General features: G+C 46.7%; 1 protein-coding gene across 3 annotated transcripts; it reads left to right on the top strand.

The window, feature by feature from the left end:
* Positions 1 to 1,381: 1,381 nt before the first annotated feature.
* Positions 1,382 to 27,101, top strand: LOC102100684 (hepatocyte nuclear factor 4-beta-like). 3 transcript variants are annotated; one of them, XM_014257133.2, is made up of 11 exons: positions 1,382 to 1,906; positions 2,508 to 2,689; positions 8,649 to 8,820; positions 10,704 to 10,798; positions 18,351 to 18,457; positions 19,478 to 19,633; positions 20,197 to 20,284; positions 21,062 to 21,214; positions 22,917 to 23,153; positions 23,936 to 24,049; positions 25,455 to 27,101. In XM_014257133.2, exons 2-11 carry the CDS (start codon positions 2,575 to 2,577, stop codon positions 25,517 to 25,519), a joined length of 1,302 nt encoding a protein of 433 aa, XP_014112608.1. In that variant the 5' UTR covers positions 1,382 to 1,906; positions 2,508 to 2,574; the 3' UTR covers positions 25,520 to 27,101. The 3 variants fall into 3 exon arrangements, with proteins under 3 accessions (XP_014112608.1, XP_087918229.1, XP_014112607.1); XM_088062103.1 differs by having other exon boundaries at positions 25,244 to 27,101; XM_014257132.2 differs by lacking the exon at positions 1,382 to 1,906 and having other exon boundaries at positions 2,455 to 2,689; positions 25,244 to 27,101.
* Positions 27,102 to 27,608: the final 507 nt, after the last annotated feature.

The following is a 27,608-nucleotide window of genomic DNA, read 5'->3' as shown; positions in this document are numbered from 1 at the left end:
CATCTCCCTGACTGCTCTGCCTGGCTGGATCATGGTAAGGTAATTAGAAACCAGCTGGAGATTGCTGGCTCTTGGCTGGGCCACTGTCACTTCCTTGTGACACGAGCAGTGCTCAGGAGATGTGAGGCCAACTCTGAGTGAGTTTGATTTCTCCTGATACTGATAAAACTGAGCCCTGGCCCCCTGAGTGAATTGCAGCTGTGAGCCAGAAAACGATGTCAGAAAGCAGGGAGAGGAAAAGGAAGGAGCTGCTCAAACCTCAGCAAGGTTTTGTCCATCCCCAGGGCTGCTTTTGTGCTGGGCTGGTTTGGAACAGGGCGCTCTTTGGAGAAAATGCCACGTTCTGTCCCTCCAACACCACCTTCCACAAGTCAGTCCTGATTATCAGTGTGGATGTGGTGCTGAAATCTGGTCCCAAGCTATGAAACTTTCTCTTTAACCTTTTGTCATTCCCAGATTGAAAATTGTCCAAGCACATCCTCATCCCTCAACTTTCCTTGGAAATTATCCTCAACCCTCACATCATACTGAGGGATGGAAAACATTGAGAGATCTCTAAAGTCAACAAGATCAGGGCAGGAGCCCAGATTTCTCTCATCTGAGCCACAGCTGCCCAAAAGTTTGGTAAATACCGAAATCACTATTTTAATGGCGAGAAATCCATAAAAAAAACCCAACCAAAACACAACCCCCCCAACAACAACACAGGATTGTAGAAATGTGAAAAATCTTTGCTGTAATAGTATCAGAGTGCATAGAATCAGGCAGGATTGTGCCCACAGCTCAGTTTAAAAAAAAAAAGCCAGATTAATGGGCATAATCAAGCCTGACATTGAGTAAGAGGCAAGTACAAGTAATCAGATCCCAACTTAGCTGATGCTGGCATTATTGGGAGCCTGGGGCACAGTCCAAGGATAAAAACATAACGTCTTATCTAAGCAAGGAGTCATTTCTGCACCACTGGTTACAACATGTTCTTAAAAAGGGAAAGAAGGAAAAGGAAAATATGGCACATGAAATTATTTTATTCCCCAGAAACGATAAGAAAGTAAAGCTGAAAGTTTCTACACCCAATCTTTATAGAGGAAAAGCCTATCTAAAGTTAACCCCTTGCAATGTCCACTGTAAAACCCCAGGATATGAAGAAAAATATTAAAACAAAAAGTGAAATGGGGATTAAATCAAATTAGTATAACAAAGACAGTTAAAAACTCAGATTTTGGAATATTTCTGCCTGGTTGGAGATTGCTGGGATCCATGGGGCCAGCCTGCTTCTTGGTTCAGTGAGAGTTCAGGCAGTCTGACAATCACATCCTTTTGGCCAGGACTCCTTTTCTGGCAGCTCATCTCCCTGTTTCTCAAGACTCTTCTTTTCCTCCAGATTCAACAGGGTGTTGACCTAGATCTCTCAGAACAGCTCACGGGGAGGAAAGACCCTCTGACACAAAACCACGTCACTGGAGAGGGAGCTGTAATGTCAGGGAGGGCATCTGGAAGATCAAAGTGGGAATAAACCAATCACTCCAACCCTACTATTTCCGGCGTTTTGAAGCACAGCTCATGAGTCTTAACTCATGGAAAGGAAAGACTTTTTGTGTAAAATTCAGTAAATTAAAAAAACCCCAAACAACAAACCCAGACCAAACACGCACAGGCCTGTGGGGGAAAAGCTAGAATTGAATTTCCGTAACACGGACCTTTCCCAGAAAAGCCAGAGCGGATCAGAGTGAAATGCAACACCACACATCTGCAAGGGAGTCTGCCCAGCTCCTCCCAGCCTTTTCCATTTTCATCATTTGCCATCCTTTGAAACCTTCCACGATGACAACTCACCAGCACAGCCCAGCTCTGCCCCAGAGGGAGCTCTGGGACACTGGGGCTGCCTGGAGTCAGGAGGAAGACACAGGTGAGAGGGATGGAGGGTGGTGGGTGGAATCGCCTCCTCCACCTCGCCTCTGCCTGTGGAGCAGGGTCGGACTGTGTGTACAGCCCGAATGAAGCCTCATTTTCCCCTTCCAGCTGCAAGTCAAGGTGTGAGCACTGTGGTGTCTCACAGAAACGACTCATGTTCTCAATGCTGACCTGCCTCAATGGTCTCCATTCAGTGGGACATTGATTTATTGTCCTCACGAGCCTCAAGTGACATCATTTGCTCTTTCCCCAAGGGCTGGTAGGTGAGCAAGCTGGCAGTTGTTGGTTGGATGTGACCACTGCTCTGCCCTGGGAGAGCGACACATGTGTGAGGTGGCCGCTCCTCAGCCCTTCTCAAAATGTTTGTGCAGGAGCAGCCATAAATCCGGCTGTATTGACCCAAAGATGCAATCCAAGGTGTTTCAGCCTGGGCCTTATCTACATCACCTTATCAGGAGCGAGATGCACCCCGGGAAGGGAGGGGACTACGCCAGAGGGTTTGGCCTCGTCCCTTCTGTCCTGGCACAGGGAGGGGACTGCGGGCAGAGCTGGGTAATGATTTGTCATCGCCAGGACCGGGGTGTCTCTCTTTGCAGAGGAAACCTTGGCCGTGATTGACAGTGGGACTGTTTCTGCCGCTTTCCTCGCTGTTGTCAAGTAATAATGAAGCTTTGTCAGTCCATCATGGACATGGATATGCCAGATTATGTCGACTCCTTGGACTCCTCTTATACCATGCTGGAATTCGACAACCTCCGCGTGCTCCCCAGTAACACCGGTGAGATTTTTACCCGTTTTCTCTTGAAAAAGCTCCACTACTTTTACTATAAAGCTGGTCAAAGAGGAAAGGCTGGTGGGAGGTACAGGGCAAAGGGTGGAAGGGGTAATATTTAAGCAGCTGACCTGTCAACCTCTGTTGCATCCATGGTTATGTTTGGGCTGAAACGCGACCCCTTCGCTTGCCGACCCCGTTTTGGGTTATTTTCATTGCTGGGCTGAGCAACATGCCCTGAAGAGCCCACCAGGTTCTGCAGATGGTGGTAGAGGCCTTCATGGCGTTCCCTGGGTTTGTCCCACTGTGTTGTTTATGAGAGGAGTTATTACCAATATTTCTCATTCAGATGTGTGTTTCGTTCCCGTATACAACTTCAGTTGACGTTTAATTCTGGGGAAAACAAGTCGTCCCAAATGGCATTTCTCCATGATTGTGTGCCCTGTGTGAGTTGGGCCTGGGAACTCAGATTGAGAAGCAATATCCAAATCATTTCTAGCTTTGTATTCCTGGCTTCCAAGATGGTCCTAACATTTTTTAGAGCACATAAAGACTTGGCTGGGAGGCAGGAGTGTTTATACGGAGAGACTTCCGCTTCATTCACAGGAATAAAGCACTTTGTGTGGTATTTATTTTTTCTGCAGTCAAAAGTACTCTGACATAAAGTGAACTACATTCTGTGAAATTAGCTTCTCACTGTGTAAAAATAAAGGACATTTTGGTCATATTGCATGAAACCAATCGTGCAACTGAATGAGGTTCCAAAGTTAGCAATCCCTTCGGAGAGTTTTGACAGCCTTTTCATGTGTTAAGAAGCTTAGTGAAAATAAGATGGGATTTTCACATTTGCTCATTAACTGGCTCATCAAAAGAAATCAGAGTTTTAGTAGGGATATCACCTACAATATCAAATTATTAGACGTGTTATTGTGGGGCATGGAGGAAGGTCAGGAGACAAGTAGAGTGAAAAGGCCCAAAGGAACTTGGATTTTAAATTGCCTTCTGTAAAGCTCTGTCTGTCACCAAATCAAAGATTTTCAATATATATAGTTCTTGTAAGCTCCAGAAAGACTGATCTTATTCTTGCAGAAAGGTTTCCATCTTCCATCCTCTTCCAGAAATGTCATTTAACACACATGTTTTGTTCTGTCACTTCCAGTTGAACAACAATATATTTTTCACTTTTTGAAGAGGCACAAATTTCCTCAAAATTCAATATAATTTTGCAAATGAACCACCAATGCCTGTTCACGCGGTAGAACTGACAGGTTGAGTTTTTTCTGAACTTTATTGAACTCGGTATTGTGTTATTTGTTTAGCTGTTAATGACTAACCAGCTCTCTCGGGAAGTAGCTGCTTTGAAATTAGCTTGTTTGTCTTGGGTAAGTGTCTTTTTCTATAGTTTGTAAAAATAACTTCAAAAAAGACCTGAAATGGCCATGCATGGAAATCTGTGAGTTCAGTTCAGCTGAGTTCAGTCCCTTGAGGTAATTCAAAATCACAGTTTCCTTGTGGCTTCAGAAATATTTTAGAATCAAGAAATAATCTCATTTTAGGTACTTTTTATAACTATACTGGATTTTTTTAAGATTGTTTATATCTCTCCTAAGGTTCATCTGTGTTTTCCCTTCTAAATGATGACAGCTTTGCCCTCTATAAACATGAACAGGAAAGGATGTAATATTTATTTTGATGGACTCAGTGCAGTTTCTTACCTTCTGAACAATTCCAAAAGTGAAAATTGGAATATTTTCTAATAAGGTCATGCTTTCTTGGAACCAACTCTTTCCTTCTTCAGAACATTATTTCATCAAAATTTTGGGTGGATTAATTTTGTGGAGCACTTCCCATGCTTAGATGTTTCTTCTTCAGGAAGCTGCTATCATTCTGAGATCTGCCCAGATATGTGTTTTGGATTTTCCACCTTCAAGTATCCCATAATTTGCCAAATATTTTAAGATTAATTCAAAATAAAGAATAGAACACTTCATAGGAGTGATATCAAAAATAATTAAGGTTTAAATAGAAAGCCTGGCAAAAGAAAAGGAGCAAAAATCACTGCTAATTCTGTTTTTCCTTTGTGAAATATATTTTGTCACAAAAGAAATTTTTCCCATTCTGTACAAATTTGTTTCCTTCACCTCAGCTGGCACTACAACCCATATCCTCAGTTTTTATGTGTGGTTAATGGCTGTTCCCTCACACCCTTGTCAGAGCTGTCTCGTTTTGGTGGAGATGTGGAGCATTGCTGCAGTGCAGCCCCAATTCTTGATTGGAGAGTTGGCGAGCGCTTTCTCCCAGGGTGATGCCCATGGCCCTGCCTCAGCTCCCACACTCCACACTGGGACTCTGGCACGAGGTTGGTGAATTCTTTCCCAGCTCTGAAGGAGTCTGGCCTAGTTCAGACCATGCAAAAGCCACCAGAGATGTTTTGGCAGTGATTTACCATCCCTCGAGCTGCAGGAGTGCCCAGAACAGCTCTGGTTGGCACCTTCATCATCGCTCCTGTAGCGTTTGGGATCGCTAAATCACAGCTGTATTTTATCTCTCAAAAACCCTTCTGTTTGCTAAAAGCTGATGTAGAAAGAGGCTGACCTGCACGTGGCCAGGGTTTAAACCCCCTCCTGCCCTGCATTTGTGTGTACAGCTTTCACAATGCTGGCTTTGGCACCGAGTTTGACTCTGTGTGCTCAAGCCCTAAACCCACACTTGTGATCTCTTCACATTCTAGCCCTGCACATGTAATTTGGGGATTTGTTAACTGCAAGTTATGTGCACCAAAACGTGGATTTCCTGGTAGATAAAAGCCACACTGGAAAGTATTGCAAGACAATTCTCTTTTACAATGTGCATCCAGAAGAGCTGTAGCCAGCAAAGGAACTGAAAGAAGAAGCAGTGCAGGGGTCAGGTATCATGAGAACATCCTCAGTGTCATTTCTTATCACTGTAAAACTGGCATTATCATCTCAGCCCTGGTTAGGCAATTGTTTACATACAGAGGCAGTGGGTACCAAAAAAATTGTGTGCATTTCAGTTGTGAGCTTGGCTGACCCCAAATCTGGGGAAGCCACTGGGCTGCTCTTCTCAGCTGTAGGAGAGGTCCCAGTCTGCCCACTGATTGCATATAACTCACAAAAAAGTGGTTAAAACTTCAGCTATGTCCGCCAGTGAACTTGGGGACAGCCTCAGGGAGGGGTCTGGCCACAAGCAGAGCCTCAGCTCAGCCTGGGAGCCACACAAAGTCGAGATGAGTTGTGGTCTCCTCCTGGAGAACAAAATCGAGTGCATCTCTGCAGTGAAAATTTGAAAGGCACCGTGGCACAGTGTAGGAACTGTTCAGGTTCTGTGCCAGGCAGGGATGGAGCACACAAAGCAGATTTCACAGGCAGGCAGGCAATGTGCTTCCAGGGATCCTGGCCTTCCTCTGCCTTTCCTTGTAGAGATCAGTCCAGGAAAAACCCAGATATTGGGTAGGTTTGAAAGCTGTGTTGAAAGAGTCTCCTGGTGCCTGTGGTATCAGCTGTGCCCTGCTCTTGTCTGAACTAATTCTTATTTGGAGCCCATCATTAGCTGGTGGCAGGATTTTGTAATTAAAAATTTTGATCATAATAGAAGTGCTTAGGGCTTCCCTTTTATTTACCTATTTATTTATTAAAATTTCTCTTCACATTCAGCCAATTCAGCTGAAAAGGACACGTGGCTCTCTCCCAGGGTTTGAATTTTTAGCTGCCCTAACATGGAGCCACCCAACTCACCGCTCGTTTGCTTGTGCTTCCATGGATACAAGCAAAGGCAAAATTTGGTTTGCTAATTTCCATGGGCCCTCACACACAGTGCTGATGGCTCCTCCTCCAGTAATACCTGGTTTAAGGCCAGATTATTAATTTCTTCTTTACATCAGCAAGCAGATTCTCACATACTACTCACAAAAAAAGATAAAGTCTTTTCTGGTGAGTAAATACTTTCCAGCTTCAGGAACATTTTGCAGTCTGGACCCAGTTGAAGGATGAAGGGTCTATTGGAGACCTAAACTATTTGACCTTGGCTTAATTCCTCTGAAGTTTAGAGAAAGCATGAGTGGAGTGAAGAGGAAATTGGCTGCCCTATCTTTATTTTGGTTGTGCAAAGTTTTAAAATGGAATCCAACACAGTGCATTTGTTTATGGTCATTTGCTCCTTCAAATAATGAATGGAACAACAGATGCCCAAATGCTCTGCAGTTATCCACAAAGGAATATTCTGTACAGTTCATTTAATACTGAGTTATTAAGTAATATAAAATCAAGAATCATTGCAAAAAAAACCCCTAAAAATCAACCTAAATTGCCATTAAACCCCTCTGACACAGACAGTGGTCCCAAAGGACCCAAGTGTCGCTTCCTGACAAATGTCAGAGCTGGGAGAATCTTACACAGATTTGGGAAGAGGCAAATCTCAATTCCTGTCATTATGACCTAAGAATGATTTTGATGCTGTCATTCTTTCTTGTCATGTTTCTCTCATCTTGCTATAACCCACTTATTTACTCATCCACACACCAGAAGGTGAATATGGACCAAAAGGGTTATTTTAGAAGGTGACAGGAATTCTGAACTTTGCACTAGTGAAGTCTTGGCTAAAAATTACTTAGTCTCAGCCTTAGTTAAAAAACTGTCGTTTTTTAAAAACTAAAGCTTTGTTGGCTTTGGGTTTTCGTTTCTTTTTTTTTGGGGGGGGGAGTTGATTACAATTTTCATTGCACAGCAAATATTTTCACTATAAATTTTTTGATGTGTATTCACACACAAAAATAACCTTCTCCCTCTCTCTCTGTATATGCACATTCTGTATGTGGATTACCCAGAGCTATTTTTATGCATTATGGATTAGAAAACTTTCTCTGGGCAGATCAGATGGCAATTCCTCCTCTTCAAGTAGTTTTATCTGAGAAACTGCTAAGCTGAGCTTTCCCCATTCCTGTTGCGAGGATGTCCCATCCCAGAGACACGTCAGGGTGTGACTTGTCCCAGGGACTTTTCTGAGGTCAGTGGAGCACAGGATGGGCTCCCCTGGAGCACAGAACATGCTCCCAGGGGTGTGATAAATTCATAAAACCGTCCTGCAGCCCAGGTCAGGCTCTGCAAACAGATGAGGAGATACAAACACTGTCAGCTGCCCTCTTCGCAAGGGGCTCCTGTTTTTTCCTTCCGCGAGCCGTGCCTCAAATTAGGAGGATTAAGAGGGCAGCGAGTCTGGTGGTCAGGGCAGAGGGAGAGGTTCCAAGGGGAGTTTTCAGCAGTGTGTACACACAGGGCAGGCTGGGGCAGAGCTATTCCTGCCCCAAATGAGGGGGTGCTAACGGAGGACATGACAGAGGACATTCACATACCCTAATTTTAGGTCCCTAATTTAGAAGACTGATCTTCCTGCACACCTCTTGTTGCTTTCTAGTGGAAAGCAGTGAGCCTCTTCAGGGAGAATTTCAGAGGAGGGACCAGACTTGGAACTAAAGGGATCCCTGTGGGAGCTGCTGTCTCTGCCTTCCAGTTGCAGAGGAGCTCTCAAGAACAATCTTTTATCTTCAGCACCTCTTCATGTCATGGGCATGAAGTAGTTCATCCTTTCTGCCCCTGCTGTTTCTTCTCTGCATTCTATTTATTCAAGTTAATGAGCTTTCTTTCCATTTTTTTTCTGTGGACACCAGCTTTGAACTATGTTCTCCAGGTATCTTGTTGAGGAGGTGCCTCCCCATCCCTCAAAAATATAAAACTCACATGCAAGTGAGGTTTCCTTATATCTCTCCAGGAAAGCAGTGATAATTGTTAAATTCTCAGGGTCAGTTTGGGTTATACAGCTTGAAATCTCCCTGAAGAGAAGAAAAACACCAATACCAGAAGCAAAGGAGCCGAGCTTGGGGAGAGCACGAGTGTAAATTCCGAGGTTTCCATGGCAGGGAGCTCTAACTGTCCCCATTCTCTGCCCGCAGAGGCCATCGCGGCCGAGTCAGCAAACACCAACCTGCTCCCCAACGGCGTCAACTCCCTGTGCTCCATCTGCGGGGACCGGGCCACCGGCAAGCACTACGGGGCCTCCAGCTGTGACGGCTGCAAAGGCTTCTTCAGGAGGAGTGTCCGCAAGAACCACGTCTACTCCTGCAGGTACCGGAATTTCGGCTATTAAAACATGCAATGATGGATGCGGGAAATGATTTGGGGCAGGGACCAGGGGATCGTGTCTCAAATGACAAGTTGTCATGCCATGAAGGCCACCAGTAGGACTGCAGTTTGGTTTGGGAGTAAACTCAGTTCTATCTCTAAATTCAGTCCTATCTCACTTGGACCCTGAGGCCTTCTGTGGCACGGAGCAACGCTTTGAACGAATTCACCGTCACTGCTTTCCTCGTGGTGTAAATTGAGGGAAACTCATAGACCTGAGAATCACAGAATGAACTAGGTTGGAAAGAACCTTTGAGATCCTCGAGTCCAACCCAAAACCTGAGGTTTGACTGATGTGTAAAATACATAAATAGAGACCTTGGGTGTGGAGTGACACCATGACCTCGTCACAGCACAGCAAGGGGAAGCCAAGGTGGCAAAAGACCAAAGCTCTGGAGATTTCCTCTTTCTTGCTTTTCCTGGTAAAAAACAACAGTCATCCAAGAATCTGTCACCTCCAAAGCCCTCTCACAGCTTCTCTGTTCTTGTTTTGAAATACAATAAATTATGTGCACTGACTTATCAGTGATGATTTTATGAATATTCTGAGAAATAAGTGTAGACCAGAGATGATTCACATCCACTTTGGCACACAGGTATATATTTGAGAGAGGTTTCTTGCCAGGAAGAGGCTATAAATTATAAAGCTGCTATCTTGATTGACCTTAGAAAAATGATGTTTATTTTAGCACAGAAGAAAGTGGAAAGAAATCCCAAACCTGAATACACTTAAGCCCTTCATCTCTAGCTAAAACCTGGAAGTTTTCTTTATGTTCCAAAACTTTTCCTCCTCTAAAGGCATTCCAAATTTTTCTAATGCAAGTCACCCTACTTGTTCAAAATGTTCCTAGTGCCCTTCCCAGTCCAGGACACACCATGAAAGACACCTGAGGTGACAGCAGTGTCCACCTACACAATGCCCATCCCATGAACTGTGGGATTCCTGCAGGACGACTTGAACTCTGCCACTGGTTTCTCTGAAATTTCAGCTGTCGGTCTCCTGGGAGCAGAGTGGTTGCCTCTCCCCAGGAATCCATGAATCTCTGTGATATTGGGCAGCTCAGGGAAGATCCACAACATTGAAGCCAAGCTTGTGTGCAAGCCCTTATTTGGTGAGCTCAGCCCAGCTTGGAGCTCTGAAGACACGAATACCTCTGAAAGTCTTTGGGCCTTTGTACCTTTGGCTTTTTACCAGCCTGAGAAAGTGCCTGAGCTTTTACAACCTGAAGGTCCTGGAGCAACCCACGTCATCTCCTCTCTGCATGGAAGATTCCCCTTCCGTTGTTTCACCCACCATGGGGAGTGGGCTACCCCTGGAACAGAACAAGGGTTCCTAAATCCCCAGTGGAAGGAGGAGGAATTAGGAGGCCATGCCCCTCAGAACAAGGCCGCAGACTGTGGGCCACAGTGCATTTTATTCTGTGCAAATTGTAGAATAGTTAACAAGTGAAATCAGACAAACCCCAAAGCCCAACACCCAAAAACTGTCTGGAAGTGGGAGATGGAGCTCCTACCAGAGCACAACTTGAGTCACAGTCTTGTTTTCACAGCCAAAACCATCCCAATCCCGGCAGGGTGGGTGGTCTGAAGCCGCTGCGCTCCCAGCTGGCAGGAGCGGCGGTGGGGAAGAGGAGGAGCTTGGCCAAGCCAATGTTGATTCAACCCATTTCTTTCAACCCAAACCTTTGGTTCTACTCTAGGATCATGCAGGGTGGAGCTCAGGGAAGTCTGGGGCTGTATTTGGGAATGTATTTGGGGCTGCCCAGGGTAAGGGGGTGCAGATGCCAGGCTGGTTGCTCCATGCTGTGTTTCCCATCTCCTCCCAGGTTCAACCGACAGTGTGTGATAGACAAAGACAAGAGGAACCAGTGCAGGTACTGCAGGCTGAAGAAGTGCTTCAGAGCTGGCATGAAGAAAGAAGGTGGGTGTAAAGAGACATTTCAAACCTTCCTGCTGCTGTCCTGGGCCCTGTTCCACCGCAGAACATGGTGGGGAGCAGCAGCAGCAGCACTGGCTGGAGAGATGATGATTGTGTGTCAGAGAGATATTTTCTGTTGCAGCTGAAACATTTGCCATTTTATCTCAATTTCAATGAGAGCCTGGTGACACTGTTCACCCATCTGGTGAGGCTGGTCTTTTTGGGATATTTTAGTCCTGGGAAAGGGATGGGCTTCCTCAGGGCTTATTTGGTCTCTAAGTGCTTTACAATAGCAATTTCCTCTCTCCATACCCACTGGTGTGACTCCTAATCCCACCTGTGCCAATCTCAGCAAGGATCTGCCAGCTCTGATCTCATAAATGCCACCAGTTTGCTGCTACAGGTGGTGTGGTTGGCTCGGCTGATGCTCACCTAGCTGTGTGAGAGGGCAAGGTACAGCCTGAGCACAGAGCCTTAAGGAATGGGAGCCTCTCCTCCACGGCACGGGGCAGAGCTCCTGAGCAGGGTGACTCATGTGTCCCCCACAGCTGACTCACCAGGGGACATGACTCAGAGCAAAACCCTTTTGTGGTGCTGCTGGTGGGCAGGGAGGCTGTGGAGCCACCACCTGCACCAGCACTGAAGGGCCAGTCCCACTTTGGCCAACACCTTTTGTTGCACTTCCCATTGTCTGTATTGAGGAGGTGGAGAGTTGTAGGTTTGGGTGCTGGTGACCATCAGGATTTGCCCTTTCCAAAGGAAATACCATCACAGTGCCTAATGCTCTGCAAGAAATAAAAACATTTCTGTTAACCTGTGCAGCTTCCCTGGGGAAGTCTGTGATCCATCACAGCACTTCTGGTCTCTGCTTGTCCAGTTCTGCACGCTGGCAGAGTGTGGATGATCCTGTTTTACTGTGATTGGCCATGTCCACTAAGTGCTTGACAAACTGGGGGCCCAGCCCACCCAAGGTGCAGGTTGTTGGGTGATGGTTTCACACTCTTCACCCTTCATTTGTGCTGTTTTCCAGCCTACTGGCAGCTAAAAGATGAGGGAGGTAGAAAGAAGCTTGAAAGTTTCTTTCCATGACACCAAGTTCACCCAAGGGGTGGGATTGTGGCTCCACTGAACCCAAGGGGAAATTTGCCATCCATTTCTGGTAATTCTTTAGAATTTACTGGTGATGAAATGATCTTTCCGATGTTCTGACCATATGTTTTCCTGGAGGAGAAGGGTGTCTTGAAATTTGGCATAAGTCATGGATGAAGCAAAAATGCCAGCTGGTTTAATTTAGGAGAAATGGAGTAAATACAGCAGATGGAAAAATAAATAGAGCTCAGATTAATAAAGACCAAACTGAAGCTGATTTGGTCAGTTCTAGATTGGATAAAACCAATTGCCAATGCAGCAAACTGCACTGCTTGGAAAGGCTGAAATCTGGTTATCAGATCTATTCATTGAGCTGAAGCATGATTTTTATTGGTTTTTATGGTAAAAGTTATAAAACCTTGGCTCATGCCTCCATCACTGAGTGCAGCTTGATGGGAGATGACTCATTTCAAGTTCCACATCGTCACATTCCTTGAAACCTTTTTTTTTTATGAGTGCAGTCAGGTTGAGCGTTCGGAAAATTCTCATGTTTGGCAAGGAAGATTTTAAAGCACCTTGAGCAACTGCTGTGCAGAAATTAGCTTAGCTGACCAGAGCTCTATCCCAAACACATGTGCAGGACTGGGAAAGAAAAGTTCTTGCACAATTGTGTGCACAAAAAAGAACACAGCTATTTGCTTTTGGGTGGTTCTAGATTAATATTAAACAGTATTGCGAAGCGTTAGGGAAAAGGAGAAGCCGTACCTCGGAGGGAGCACCATTGGAGTGTCCAAATATTTGTACAAAATCTTTTGGAGCGTGCAGCAAGCTCATGTTGGGAAGTGGCAGCGGTGACATCCCTGCTCCGTGTCCCAGCCCTGGCACAACCCTCTTCCCTGGCACATTCCTGTAGGGCCAGCCCTCATAGCGGCAATCAGGGTTCCCAGGGTGTGGCAATAGCATTGTTTATCCACAGCAGAGGGGCAGAAGCTGGGAACGATCCTTTTCCATTGGCTGTGACAATACACCCGGGGTGGGGTCAGAGGGGCTGTGTCACCCCCGCCCTGCCCCACTGACCCACTGCTCGCTGTCTGTGTGCACAGCCTGGGGGAACTTGCTGTTCCCTGGCAAAACTGACTGATAAACGGGAATTTTGGATCCAGAGCGGGTTTTGTTTTTTGTTTTTCCAGTCTTCCTGTGTTGTAAGATGTGATGTGACAAGTTTGGACATTTCTTTTTTTTTTTCTTTTTTATTTTTTCTTTCCCCTCTTGGAAACTTTTCTAGTGGATAAGGAACTACAAGGAACTGTGTAGCCTGGTAGAAGGGAAATTTCTCCCTAAAGAAAAAGCTATATAGTACAAATACCTGAGCTATGTGATGACCAGGTGTGCCTGGGACTGTAGGATTTAAACTGTGTCAGAGGAGGTTTAGGTTGAATATTAGGAAAAGGCTCTTTCCCTGGAGGGTGGTGGGCACTGAACAGGCTCCCCAGTGAATGGCTGAGAAAATCACCTGTAGGATCTTTAGATTGACTTGTTTGTACAGCCTGAATTCGATCCTGCTTTCAGGAAGGACCAAGAGTGCCCTTACACAAGAGCCCCACACTTTCAGGCTTGTGAATTGAGATGGGGTCCAGGTTCCATCAGCACTAATGAGAGCAGGGAAGGGAAAAAACTTGAGTCTTGTGCAAAGTCCAGTTCCCAGATTTCCTAGAAAACAGCTCACTCAGAATCACTCCTATCCCAACTACATTTTTGGTATCAATAATTCACTTTGATAACAGCCATTGCAGTTAGGATGAGAGGAGAGGGAAAGCCTTACCTGAACAAAAAACCCTCTTATGTCCTGAACACCTTTATGATCAGGATCTAAGATTTTTACAGGAGATTCACCCCTTTATTCCTGTGTTGGAGTTAAGGCTGGGACTGTGCCAGAGGGTGGTCTGGATGTTTTGGGGATTTTCTGGCTGTTCCCCCTGACTTTCTCTGTTGGCTCAGAAGGTTCAATTTCTATTGTCTTGCACAATGCTACCAGACAGGTTTTTGGTCACTGCAGCATCCGTGGCTGAGTAGAACACCAGGTACTTAAACACCCAAAGAAAACAGTGGGATTCTATTTTTAGCATCTCCCTGAGATCATGTTTAACCTCGAATAAATCAGCAGGGTGTGATTTCTCAAGTGAGCCAGGTCATCTCCTCACACGGAGTGCCTGAAAACCTGGAAGCCTTTTGAAATGTCAGCACTGCACTGTCAGGATTCAGTTTGTTGGTGGGAAAAGAAATGAGGGGTTAATATTTAACCTCTCATCCCCTTCAAAGTAATTTATGAATGTGCATGAACTTCTTCAGTTTTATGCAGAAATGAAAGGAATTATTGTATCACTGCTGCAACAGTAAGGAGGAGGGAGGGTTTGAGGCTTTTCTTTATTTATTATTGTGAAATTGGACAGGTTTATAGGACAGTTTTATTAGTGCTTCACAGAGCCTCTATCTTGTTTCATACCTTTTGTTTGCACTTTTCTTTTGCCAGCTTTCAGAATGCTGGGACTGCATTTTATTGCAAAGAAGGATAGAAAAGATAAAGGATCTTCTCTACCTTCAGTAGTCATAAATCAGCCCACAAGTCCATGAAAGGATTAAATGTGCATGTACCATTGGGATGTATTTGTGAATAAAACACACCACACCTTCAAAATCTGAGGTAGCTCAGGGAAAAAAGATTATTTGTGGATATAAATTAATCAGGCAGCAGGAGTAAATCTGTCGGTGAAGACAGAAACACTTTGAGCACTGGTGACTGCACCACGCAGGGACCTGTCTCCTCCTCTGTGTTCTCTCTGTGCCATTTATCACTGCATTTCCAACCCCAACAGCATTAACAGAGGCTGGCTTTAGTGGAATAATGATGGAAAGAATAATTCCTGTGTAGGCAAAGCCTGAACCTCTGCAGTGGCTGTGGAAAGTTACTGGTTTGCTGCTCTCCCAGCCAGGGCCCGTGCCCCCATTTCTTGGACTCCCTGGAGATTCCTCATCCCAGGCTCTGGTCCTGCATGGCAAGGCAGCAAGGACAAATAGTTTGGGAAGCAGGAGCTTGCTGCAATCCCACAAACACGGCCCAGAGCTCGAGGCAGAGCGTCCAGCCTTGTTCTGAGTGACAAAACCCTTCTGAGGGCTCCCCTGCGTCACACGGAGGATTTGTTTGTTTTCCATCCACTTCCCACAGCCAGGACATGCTGACAATTCCCTGGAGAGAGACACAAGCATCCTTCTGCCCTCTCTCCCCTTTCCCTGTGGGAAAGCCCAGCTTGGGGCCACACTGTCCCTGGCCAGCACCATCCTGGGGACTCTCTGACGTCCCTTCTCGAGGGGCTGGGGGGCTCTTTGTGGTGTTTTCTGGCTTTGGGAACATGCAGAGAACAGGATTAGAGGGGGAAAAAAAGATGGGGTGCAAAGATTTTGCCAGGCACTCCCTTCCTGGGAGACAGATGGATCCAGCACTGGGTTTTTAGTCCTTCCTGCAGGTTGATTGAGTTTTATTGACAGCAAAGGCAAGATCACACCTGATCCCAGCACCCTCAGGGCCAGCACGTCCCTCGAGCACTCCCACTGCCTCACCAGGAGTGACCTGTCCCTTCCCTATCACAAACACAATAAATACAGCAATATAATCACTGCACAGTAATAGATTAATTTTTGTGGCAGGTGAAACATTAACTCCCCTTTGTATCTAATTCCATCACATCTTGGGTGCTTTCAGCGATAACACCCGAATCACCTTGAGAAAGTCACTCTGTACCATCCACTTACACTGGGAGAGAGACTGAGCTTATCAGAGCATGAGGGAAGCACTGAAATATGTGCCATAAAAAGACTTGGGGAGGAAAAACAGGCTGAGGCTTCTTAAAGGAGTCTGTCATGGGGACCAGGTCTGCCTGGGACTCTAGCAGTTTCACCAAATCAGATGTGTAACTCGATAGGAAAGGCAAAAATGTCCCTTTTCTTGTAAGCAGGCAGAGAGCCCTACCCTGAGAGCACGTTGGGGAGCATCTGACATAAATCCAGGTGTAGAAGCTTGGATGGGGATTTTACAAAATAGCCAGTGATGACACAGATTGGGTCAGGTTGTTTCTCCTGAGTGCTGGATGCTGCCACTCACCTTTCTGCTGGACCAATAAAACCCATGAAGTGTCAAGATTATGGTTCCTTTAATCACCTTCAGGCTGACCCTCCCTTCATGCACAGGGCAGCTTATGCTGCAGTCTAAGGAGGGTTAGCAGAGCCTCCCAAAAGCCGTGTTTTCTCTAAATTGATGATAAATTGCCTCTCTGTAGCGTCCATAGCCTGAAAATGCTCCAGGAACGTGTTTGTTGTAGCACCTTTTGGAAATGGATGCAGCCCCTTGCAGGCAGGGCTGGCTCTGAGGCACAAAGTCAGATCCCCATGAGCTGATCCTGACTGACAGCAAGGCTGAGCCCCAGATCTTGGAAAATAAACACCTCACTCCTGTCCATAAGGGGAGACATTGATTTTTTGTCACTGGTGCTTGTTTTCTGCCCTTTCACTTTGTTGGCCCCTCATCAGAGGCTGCTTAGGAAAATAGAGCAGTGGTTGGACATGAGCTGGCAGAAAAAAAGACCTTCCCTCAAACTGTGCAAATCAGAGCCCACGTTTTTTTCCTTTGTATGGATTCCCAGGAATGAGTCCTGATGCTCTAAAACAAGACCCCAGCAGTGAGGCAAAGACTCAAAAAAGTGACTGCAAAATAACTCTGCTGATTCCGCAGAAAGGGAAAAAAAAATTGCTGGAAAAATCTTCTCCAGTGGCCACTTTTGAGGCAAACCCCCAGTGTTCTACCCCCCAAGGGGTTAAAGCACAGAGTGAGTCGTGCTTTGGCAGCTCTGTTTGAGTCATTCTCCCCAAATAAAGAGGAAGGAGTCTGGGATTGCTGGATGAAGGAGGAGGGATGTTCTGCACTATCACCACATGCTAAATCTTCCTGCTCCCTCTGCTTTAAGGACATGACAAGTGCCTTTCCCAGCTGTTTGTAGCCAAAATCTGTGAGCTGCCAGGGAAACACTGAGTGTGCTCAGGCTCTTCCCCCAGCCCCAAGCTGCTGGACAGAGGCAAGAGGGCTTGGGGGAGAAATCTACACTGAAACCAGGTTGGGTTAAGTCTAAATTCTCCTTTTTTCTCTGCTGCTGTTTCAGTCGATGGCTGCAGTGGAGGTGAGTCAGCTCTTGGGGACCGTGTTGCAAAAGTAAGCTGCTGGAGTGCAATCCATGCCTCCTGTTCCCTGTGCAGGGCTGGTGGAGCATGAAGCTGGACGTGGCTCGTGCTCCAGGGAAAAGGATGGTTTAAAGGGTGGGAAAGGCCTCGAAAATCAGGTTTTTTTTTTTCCTAATTCACCATGGCGTGTCCAGCAAAAGGTCTGGGCTGATCTTCACTCTGCTGTGGTCCCTGCAGTGTGTCCAAGGTCTGTGCTGTTGCTGTTATTACCAGTTCAGGACACTGAGCTGGTTTCCAGCAGGGCTGGTGACAAACCCTGGCTTGGTCTTGTCTTTATCTGTCACTGCTCACAGGGTTTCGGGCTCTCTGAAATCACCTGCGTGATGGGCAGCACTGAGGGAATGGCTTTAAGGGGGAATCAGTGGATTTCAACTTCCTTTTCTTTGAGCTTCCTTCAGGAGTGACCCTTTCTGTGTCCCCTGGGAGGGGATGTCCCCTGGGATCACCACCTCTGATGCCTCAGGGGCAGGGGACACTCCCAGGCTGCTCTGAGGTGGGATCAGGGGATGCTTTTCCAGCACTGCCAGGAGATGAGGTGCAGCCCCAGGAGCATCAGGGGCTCAGCACAGGAGCCCTCAGTGCAGCCATGGCAGAGAGGGTGCCAAAGGCACCAGCAGTGTTGGCTGCATTGCCAGGTGGAGAGAGGTGACACCAAACCCCTAAATTCCCCCTGAGCTGCATCAAATCCAGCAGGACCAGCAAAAATCCCATGGGTGCTGCTCTGACTTCCAAATGGCCTCGTCTCCCTCTTGTGCTTGGTCCTCTCCCCCTTTTTCCCTCCCCAGAGCCTCTTTATTCCAACATCCAGCAACAGTGGAGTTTCTTGGAGGAGCAAAGCCCCATCCACTGCTGTTTAGGGACCACAAGGAGCAGCAGCCACTGGGAGTTCTCACTGCCACGAGCACTGGGAGCTCTCACTGCCACGAGCACTGGGAGCTCTCAGTGACACGAGCACTGGGAGTTTCTCAGTGACACGAGCACTGGGAGTTTCTCACTGACACGAGCACTGGGAGTTTCTCACTGCCACGAGCACTGGGAGCTCTCAGTGACACGAGCACTGGGAGTTTCTCAGTGACACGAGCACTGGGAGTTTCTCACTGACACGAGCACTGGGAGTTTCTCACTGCCACGAGCACTGGGAGTTTCCCACTGACACAATCACCTCTCTCTCTCATTCCAGCCGTGCAGAACGAGCGTGACAGGATCAGCATCCGCAGGAGCAGCTATGAGGACAATGGCTCTCTCTCCATCAACATCCTCACTCAGGCTGAGGCCATGGCACAGCAGGTAGGACACGAGGGGACAGCCCCTCCAAACCATGACCCTCAGCAATTCCAGCCTGCTGAACCAACCAGGGCTGGATGATTTTCCTGCCTTTGGATGGCTCCTGCACAAGGGAAGAAAATTCTAAATATCCAAAAGCAGACAGGGAAAATCCATTATCAAGGCAATACATCCTGCAGGGAGCAGTTGGTGGGAAATAGCTGAAATTCCAAGGGCTGAGGGATGTTGCAGAGCCCAGGTCCCCTATTTCCCCAGCCTAAATTGTTGCTGCACCCCTAAAATCTCACTGCATTCACACAGAATTTTATCCTTCCTTGCTGCTCTCTCTGTCCTGCTCCAAACATAATATTCCAGTCATGGCTGATCGTAACTTTCCTCATAATTTTTTTATCAGGATAACAATTTTAGGGCAGAAAAATAATGTGAATAAATCCACTGGGCTCCAGCTGACGCTGATTGCTTTTTTTATTTCATGTTCCACCATTAATTGCACCCTGAGCATCCTTTAAATTCTTATGCAAATACCGTTTCTCCACTGAAACACACGGTCCAGATGTTGCACATTACATGCAGCAATGAGTCCACTTCCTTTTCAAAAAAATTATGGTTTTTAACCCTCTCCCTGCCACACAGCACCTCAGGGATCAAAAAAGGAGTTTTGTGTCCCTGACAGCAACTTGGGGGAGAAAAGCTGGATCATTTCATGCATTTGGCTGGCTGGAGGGATTGGTGGGAAGCTGAGACACAGCGCTGCTGGCTCCTGCTGGGAATGGGAATGTTAATTTTGTCCTGAGCCAGCCTGGAGAGCTGAGGAGGCGGAGGAGGGCTGGGTTAAGTGTGTTGGGACCGAGCACCACCTCGTGGAAGCTGCTCCATGGGCTGTGAGTCGGACACAGCTGGGCACAAGTGTCCAAGCACAACGGGAACATCTTCTCAGGGCCCTGCTGGGATGAGTGGATGCTGTGGAGAGCAAAAAAACAGCCTTGATCTGGTCCAAACACAGCTGGGTGGTTTCTCTTGCAGTATTTACCCCTGAGCCCCGTGCACAGCACAGACATTGCCATGAAGAAGATTGCCACCATCAACGACGTGTGTGAATCCATGAAACAGCAGCTCCTGGTGCTGGTGGAATGGGCAAAATACATCCCAGCCTTTTGTGAGCTCCCCCTGGACGACCAGGTAAAACCAAATGGCTCTTCCTGGTAAATCCACTGCCTTTGAAAGGAATTCCCGGCTGGACCTTTCACTGGGGAATCTGGCATTAACATACAGATCACCCTGTATAGAGCTGTAAACAGGAGAGAAAGAGCGACCAAGTAAAAATAACTTTAGTAGCCAAAGTCCCTCAAAATACAGAGCTGATCACTCCTACCTGCAAAAGATCCAGTCAAAAACTTCTGCTTGTTGTCAGACTGCTGCACTCTGAATTACAAGGCAATTCTGATTTTGCCTTTACTGGCACCTAAAAATTGAATATAGAATCTATTTCCTGAGAACTCAAATAACTCAATCCCCTCTCTGCTCTTTTAGTTAAAAACAGCCTCTCATTTAGTTTGCCACGAATGTAGAACTTCTCAAAGTGAACATACACTGATATTTTCTAGCCCTGAACAGAACTTTATCTGTAGATCTGCCAGATCTAAGCAAACACCAAATGGGGCTTAATTAAACAGCAACAGCTCAGCACTCCATTCTCTGTTTTTCCAATGTAATCTTATTTCTTCCTCCTGTGCCACCTCCAGGTTGCCTTGCTCAGAGCCCACGCAGGGGAACATCTGCTCCTCGGGGTAGCCAAGAGGTCCATACCATACACTGATTTCCTGCTATTAGGTAAAGTCGTGAAACACCCTCCTGCTTTTGTAATTCACCCCTGTTGAGTCATTCCCAAGCATTCTGCACCCCTGAAATCCCCTCTGCACTCCTGGCCGTGGGCTGCACATCTGGGTGGAGACACAGTGCTGGAGAGGAGGGTCAAAAGGAGACTAAATTCACTGGGATTTTTCTAACTGTTCCCTCACAGCTTTGAAATTGTGGGTGGGAATGCCCAAGTATTTAAATGGCATCTCAAACTGGGTTGTGTTGGTTTTGTATCTGAAATTTTCAAGGACCAAGGAATGAGGTATTTGGGAATAAATACTTAAAAACTTAGCAGAAATGTCTGTTAAAAATTACAGTGCAAATAGGCGTTTCCTTTTCATGTAGCTCTCTGCCACCACAGGTGGGATTGTTCTTGGAAAAATGAGAACACTGACACTAAAAGCTTCACATTAAAGAGAAGGGATAACTTTGTGTGAGAAAAGAAAACCAAAAATAAAGATGCAGCACTGCTTACAAACAGATGCTCGATGTAACACAGGGCAAAGCAGAGCAGAACGTGGAGCAGGCTGTGTGCAGGGTGTGGGTGCACTGACGTGCAACTGAGATAAATAAGGACCAGGGGATGAGATCCAGGCCTTGCTTCTCACTCGTGGATCAGATTATAAAGCTGCAGACTGGAAATTGCTGCAAATGGCACTGGGACTATCAGGCAACCTTCCTTGGGATATCTGCAGCATGAGAGCAGAGCTAGAGCCAAAACCTGATGGGGAATTTCTCTTGTCTTCCCAGGGAATGATTTCATCATCCCAATGCACTGCCCAGAGCTGGAAATCGCTCGTGTGGCCACCAGAATCTTGGATGAGTTGGTGAAGCCCTTGCGGGACATCCAGATCGATGACAACGAGTACGCCTGCCTTAAAGCCATCATCTTCTTTGACCCAGGTGAGATTCCTTCTGACTGCCAAGCACAGGGCTTGCAGAGCAGTTGGGGGCTCTCCAAAAACCAGGAAAACCCCTTGGAAGCAGCTGTACATCCCCATGCTGTAATGAAAATACTCAGCAGAGCAGTTTAAGACAGGAGTGACCTATTCCTGAGTGTTTTTAGCAAGAATGAACTCCAGCCAGGCCGATGTGCGAGGCTCTATGGGCCCTGGAGGAGTTTGGCTGCCTCAGGAGCTTGACTTTGGGAAAGCCCATCAGCCTGAAATGCAGGAGATGCTCATTAAGGACATACATGCCTGCATCAATTATGTATTAGCAAAGTGAGCCAAACAAGCAGCAGTGAGCCAGGGAGCATCCATAAGAGTCCAGAGAGCACCACCAAAAACCCCAGAGAGCTGGGCTGCTCACCGTGCCCAGAAATATCAGGGCTCTGCTAATGGATCTTGCTGGAAGCCAGCAGCAACCCAGGGCAGGGCTGATGCACAGGGTGGAGAACAGAGGAACACAGAGAAAAACCAGTTTGTTTTGAGGATTTGCTGTGTTTATTTCAGAAGCACAGAGGGCTCTGCCTCTGCCCAGGTTCCAGTGGGTATCTCCCTGGAGCTCAGGGAGGAGATGGAAGAACAATCCCAAGTCCAGACAATGCCCTTTTGTCTTTTAGCATGGAGAAATCCGAGTATCATCCATTAATTATTGGGTTTTTTGCTGTGATAACCGATTCAAAATCAAGATCCAGGAGTTTTCAGGAATATCACAACCTTTGGCTCACCGAAGCCTGCTGTGAACAGAATAAGGGTGTTTTCATCAAATTGATTTTGACAAATGACCTGCTCAGCTGATCAGTGCCTCCGTGCAGCTTTAGATCAATGTGACAATGAGGTGCTGAGGTTGCAGCTGGAAGGAGGAAGTGTGAAGCTCCCCAGAAGTGAAGTTCATCCTTGCTAACGAGAGGGAATGTCCTCAGAGCTTCCTCAGAGCTTTGTGCTGACACACAATCATTTGTTAACCACATTATCTAATCTCTTGGCACTACAATCCCCAAAATGTGGTGCCTGTGGATTCTTTGCAGACAGTGAAGGAAATGGTGCAGTGATCCAGAAATCTCGAGTTTAGATAACAGCAGAGCAGGAGTGGGAGGCTGGAAATGCCAGCACTTCACCTGACCCAGGGACAAATTTATTTGCTTAAGCAAAGCTGGACCAGTGGTCCTTGAGAAAAAGGATTGACCATAGGTCAAAGAGAGGAGAGCAAGACCTGATGCTGCAGCAAGTGTAATCACAACATACAGCCACTAAAACTGCTTGCATTTAGTGATGCCAGTGGTGACTCAAAGTTTTCAGGGGAAAATTCCAGTCTGTTTCCTTGGGAGGATAAATATTTTAACTTCTAAATTTTTCCCCTTTGCTAATGGCAGTAGGCAGACACATCCGCGTGAAACAAGCTCCTATTTTCTTACAGTTTCCCTTCACAGTCTCCTCAAATTACTGTTTCTCCTCCGATCACTGTTTCCCCTCCAGTTCCCCTCACTGTTTCCCTGTTCCCTGTGAGATGTGAAGCGATGGCAGCCCAAGCTGTCAGCTGATCTCGGACACTCTGTCAGAGCATCGCTGCCATCTCATCCTTTGCCCTGCAAACAGCCTGCCTGACAGGGTGACATTTGCCTGCACAGGCCAGCAATTAACTCCATTTTCCCCTCTCCCAGACTGCAAAGGCCTGAGCGAGCCCGGCAAGGTGAAGAACATGCGCTTCCAGGTGCAGGTGAACCTGGAGGATTACATCAATGACCGCCAGTACGACTCGCGGGGCCGCTTCAGCGACATCCTGCTGCTGCTGCCGCCCCTGCAGAGCATCACCTGGCAGATGATCGAGCAGGTGCAGTTTGTGAAGCTCTTTGGAGTGGCCAGGATCGACAGCTTGCTGCAGGAGATGCTGCTGGGAGGTAGGAACCCCTCCCAAGGAGGGGAGGTTGTCTCAAAGCTGGGATGGGGGTTTGTGTCTGGGTCTGTGTCTGCTGGGGGTGTATGGGAGGGAGGATGGAGGGAAAGGGTTTTAAACTGAAAGAGAAAAGGTTTAGGTGGGATATTGGGAAAAAATTGTTTCCTTTGAGGGTGCCCAGTGAAGCTGTGGCTGCCCCTGGATCCCTGGAAGTGCCCAAGGCCAGGGTGGATGGGGCTTGGAGCAGCCTGGGACTGTGGGTGGCATTCCTGCCCAGGGAATGGGGTTGAGATGGGATGAGCTCTAAGATCCCTTCCAAGCAAAAGCATTTGATGAATTGTAGCTTCAAGGGTTCTTCTCACTCCAGTCCAGTCCCCAGAGCCATCCTTTCCAGCCTAGCTCTGGAGATCTGGTGAGATTCACAGCGAAGGATCCGCTCTGTGGTGTGGCGTTTGACTGAGGCCTCCCACCTAACCGAGGCAGTTTAAGGAAGACAACACATCTTTTGTTAGAAAGGTGCAGAAATTATAACTTTATGGGAAAGCTGTGTAAGAGCAACACTTGGGACACACCCCCAGGCAGAAGCTGGAGAGCAGCTGAAACCCCAGACATCCCAGGGGGCTGTCCCTACACAGCGAGAGCAGAGAGGAAGGAAGCAAAGACGAGCCATTAACCTTCACCCACAGAGGTCTTCCACATCCTCTGGATGGAAAAGATTTAGCTCAGAGCATCTGGATTGTTGGGAACTATGCAAGGAATGATGTCTCTTCCCAATTCCACTTGCAGGAACCACTGCTGATCTCCAGTACCAGTCAGCACCTCCCAGCCTCAACCTGGAACCGCTGCCAGGGCACGTCCTGCAAAGCAACATGACCTCTGTGATCCACGCTGCTCCAGACCGTATGTCCCCTTTTTTATGTCATTTACAGCCCATTTTATGTTATTTACAGCCATTTTTTACGTTATTTACAGCCCATTTTTATGTTATTTACAGCCCATTTTTACATCATTACTGTCAGCATAACCAAGGAACTGTTCAACAGACAGTTCTGAAAAAAAAAGTTCATTTATTTGTTTATTTATGTATTTATTTATTTAAGAAGTTCATTTATCTTTAAAAAAAGTTTTTTAATTAAAAAAGTTTATTTGTTTATAAATAGAATTTAAATTTATTGAAGTAAATTTAAGTTTAGTTAGGCTCTTGAAGTTTATTTATATGAGTTTATTTATATATTTATTCTTTAAGTTTATTTATATGAGTTACACTGGAATCAGAGCTCACAGCCCCCGCTGGCTGCCTCCTTTCCATGATTCCAAAGAGAAGTTGGGATTTTTAATGGTAACATGACCCCAAGGGGTTTGTGAGACGTTACTAAAATAACACAAGATTGAAAAAAAAAAAGGGTGAGAAATCAAGATTGGGTGTTTCTATGGATTTGGCAGCGCTGGGAGATGCCACAATAGAGGACAGATGGTTATTTAAGGCAGGAGTTCCCTGTGGTTGTTGCCAAACAACAGGACTTGGATACAAAACCATCTTCAATCACCCTGGGCACTGCTGGGGGTGTGAGCTGAGGCATTTATCCCCTGTAGGACCATGCTGTTAAAAAAAGAAAGTGGGACAGGAGGTGTAATTTAACCACTGCCATGTAATCACAATGTCCTGTACTCACAGCCTCCCTCCCTCTGCCACTTACAATCATTTCCCTCCCGCAGTGTATTTTGCTGTCTCTCAGCTATATAAATGTTGGCATCATGTATTTTAGGTGGCTTTTATTTGGATTTTAAGCCCCTTTCCAGCAAAGGAGATTAGAGAAATGCTGTGCTCTGTAAATGAGCTACAGTGGGGCTGCAGGCTGAGCTCCTCTCTGACAAGGAGATGAAGGATTGAAAAGCAGTTTGGGGGCATTGCCCAAGAGCAAAACACTGAGAGGAACTGGTCCATGTCTGCCAGCCCACCCTGTGCCTCCTCACAAACCAGGAAACAAGGACCTGCCAGCGTCCCCCAAGCTCCTGGGTTTGTAGGATGGTTTGCTGATTTCTACTGAACAGCATCCAAGTCCACATTAATTCTGTTTCTTTTCTCTCCCACAGCATCTCCTGAGACATCCCTTCCATCTCCTTCTGCCAGCACAGGCAGCGAAGACTATAAGCTAGGCTCTAGCGCAGGGCCCAGCACCGTAGTGCAGCTCCTGCCTCAGACAGTGATCCCCAAGCAGGAGATTTTATAGGGAGAGGAGGAAGGAGAAGCTGGGAGCGCTGTGGGAAGCGTGCTGACAGTGAAACTGGCCCTTTCTCTTTGCAGAGGCCAAGCACAGCACGCCCCTGCCTGCAGCCGGAGCCACCGCTCCCACCCTTCCCCGCCCGTGAGCCCAGCGCCAGCCTGCAGAGAGCCTCACCACGGAATTCCCACCAGCAGCACCCCCATGGCACAAGGATTGGGGTTTGTGCCCTCCTCGGCAGGGCCAGGACTGCCAGCCCTTCGGGGCAGGGTTCTCGGGGTGTTTGTGAGCATCGCTCGGTGCCACCGTCACCCTCCCAGAGCCCTCGGCCGCTGTCTCCATCCATCCCAGCGCCGTGCACAGCTCCTGGTAACCCTTCATGCACACAGCATGGCCTGAATTGGGATGAAAAGGTCTATTCCCATCACAAATGTAATTAATTACACTCCCATTTCTCCTGTTGACCTTTAGGAAAAATATCATCATAATCCTTAGAAGGCCAAAGCCTTATTCCACCCAGAGGGGCCTTGTCCCAATAGTGCAGCCAACATTTAATGCTGTCCAGTTCTTTTTTATGAACAGAAATGCCAACGTTTTGCTATTTTCCATAATTTCCAGTATATCCAGTGTCCATCTGTGAGCCAGTGGATGGACTCTACCTTAAGAACACATCTAACACCAGACAGCAGCAAAGAGCTCTGCCTCTCACCGTGCCTGCTGCTCTGGTGAGCCCCCAAATCAAGGCCAACTTATCCCAACTCCTGCTTTCTATCTTCTGTAAAATTTTACTGCAAACATTTTTGGAAGAAGCAAGTGCCCCCACATACCTTTTCCCAGTACACAGATGTGATTTTTCTGTAGTTTTGTATTTCTCTGCAATGTCTGCTGTGTAGCTGTAAATCAGCCAAGAAAAGGAACAGGCAGGTCTGTGAGCCACTTTTTATGAAAAGGGTTTGTATTTAAAACAAGCTGCTTCTGCCTTAATGTAAAATGTAATCAGCAGTTAAACAACAAATTAAATAAGCCCAGTGGTGACTACACAGCCTCAAGAGTTGCCAAAGTGCTGCAGTTGTGCTATGGAGTTGATCTGAATGAATGGGACTTTATTAAAAAATTACCAGATTTCCACAAAATTTAAGCTCATCTGTGCACCAACCTCTATCAAACAGCCACTGAGGGACCAGGAGTGGCTGTCCTGAGCACTGGGACACGATGGAGAATTCCTAATTCTGACCCTCTGCACAAATTCCCAAGCCAGGATGGCAAACCCGAGCTGGAGGAGCCCAGGGGGGCTCTGGGGAGCTCCTGGAGATGCTCAGCTGGAGGAAACACAATCCCAGCGCAAGAAAGGGAACTTGGGAAGAGCATCCGAGCTTCCAGCAGCAGGGGAATTTCAGCATCGCCATTCTGCAGCACCAGAGAGAGCTGAAAGCTAGCAGAGAACAGCTCCAATTTCACCTGGATCAGAATGTTTTATTTTTCTCCTGCCTCTGACGAATTTGATCTGACATTTTATGCTGATATCCCTGATTTGAAACAGCTCTATCTGGAAAGCAGGTTTCACTGCAGGCATTCCTCCTGCATGACAGATGCAACTGTTCTGAGCCAGCATTGCTTCCAGTGCCTCCAGCAGCTCCCTTCCATTCCTCTTCCAGACATAAAATGTACATTAATAGTCATTAATGGTAAGAAAATAAATCTATGGGGGAAATAAATTCCATATTCTCGTATTTCATCTGGACAGTTTGCCTTTTTTCTTGAATTCCAAACCAAGTTTCCAAGGTTCTCCACTGATTTCTCCAATACAGATATCTATTTTTCATTAAAAAGAATCACTCTGGCTGCAATGCCTGGCTTTTACTGGATACCGATGGAATTCACAAACTAAGAAGAAAATAAAGTTGTCCATGCACCAGTGGATATCAGACTCAGCCCCCAGTGTTCAGCTGGTCTGGTGAAGGTTTGCAGCAAGAATAATTTACTGTATAAAAGCTCAAAATATAGAGTTTTGGTGTGAATTTTTCTGGCTTCCCTAGCTCAAACCCCACTCTGCATTAAACCAATATTTTATGCAAACACACCTTGGAAGTGACTATTTTATTGGAATCATGATTTTGTTAATAAAATAGGTTCAAAGCCATCATTTAATAATATTTCCCTTGTCAGGTGCCAGCTGTTTATCAGAATGGGGCACCTCAGGCAAGAAAATCTTAAATATTTCTGAGTTATCCCTTTCC

Source organism: Pseudopodoces humilis, chromosome 14, assembly GCF_049639895.1.
Source record: "Pseudopodoces humilis isolate 2021_Gansu_Grassland_sample_001 chromosome 14, ASM4963989v1, whole genome shotgun sequence".
In the NCBI taxonomy this organism is placed as follows: Eukaryota; Metazoa; Chordata; class Aves; order Passeriformes; family Paridae; genus Pseudopodoces; species Pseudopodoces humilis.
This window is presented reverse-complemented; position numbering and strand designations above follow the sequence as displayed.

Coding starts and splice junctions, on each gene's coding strand:
- LOC102100684 (XM_088062103.1), top strand. CDS start 2,575: ATGAAGCTTTGTCAGTCCATCATGGACATGGATATGCCAGATTATGTC. Junction 2,690..8,648: donor CGTGCTCCCCAGTAACACCG/GTGAGATTTTTA, acceptor CTCTGCCCGCAG/AGGCCATCGCGGCCGAGTCA. Junction 8,821..10,703: donor AACCACGTCTACTCCTGCAG/GTACCGGAATTT, acceptor ATCTCCTCCCAG/GTTCAACCGACAGTGTGTGA.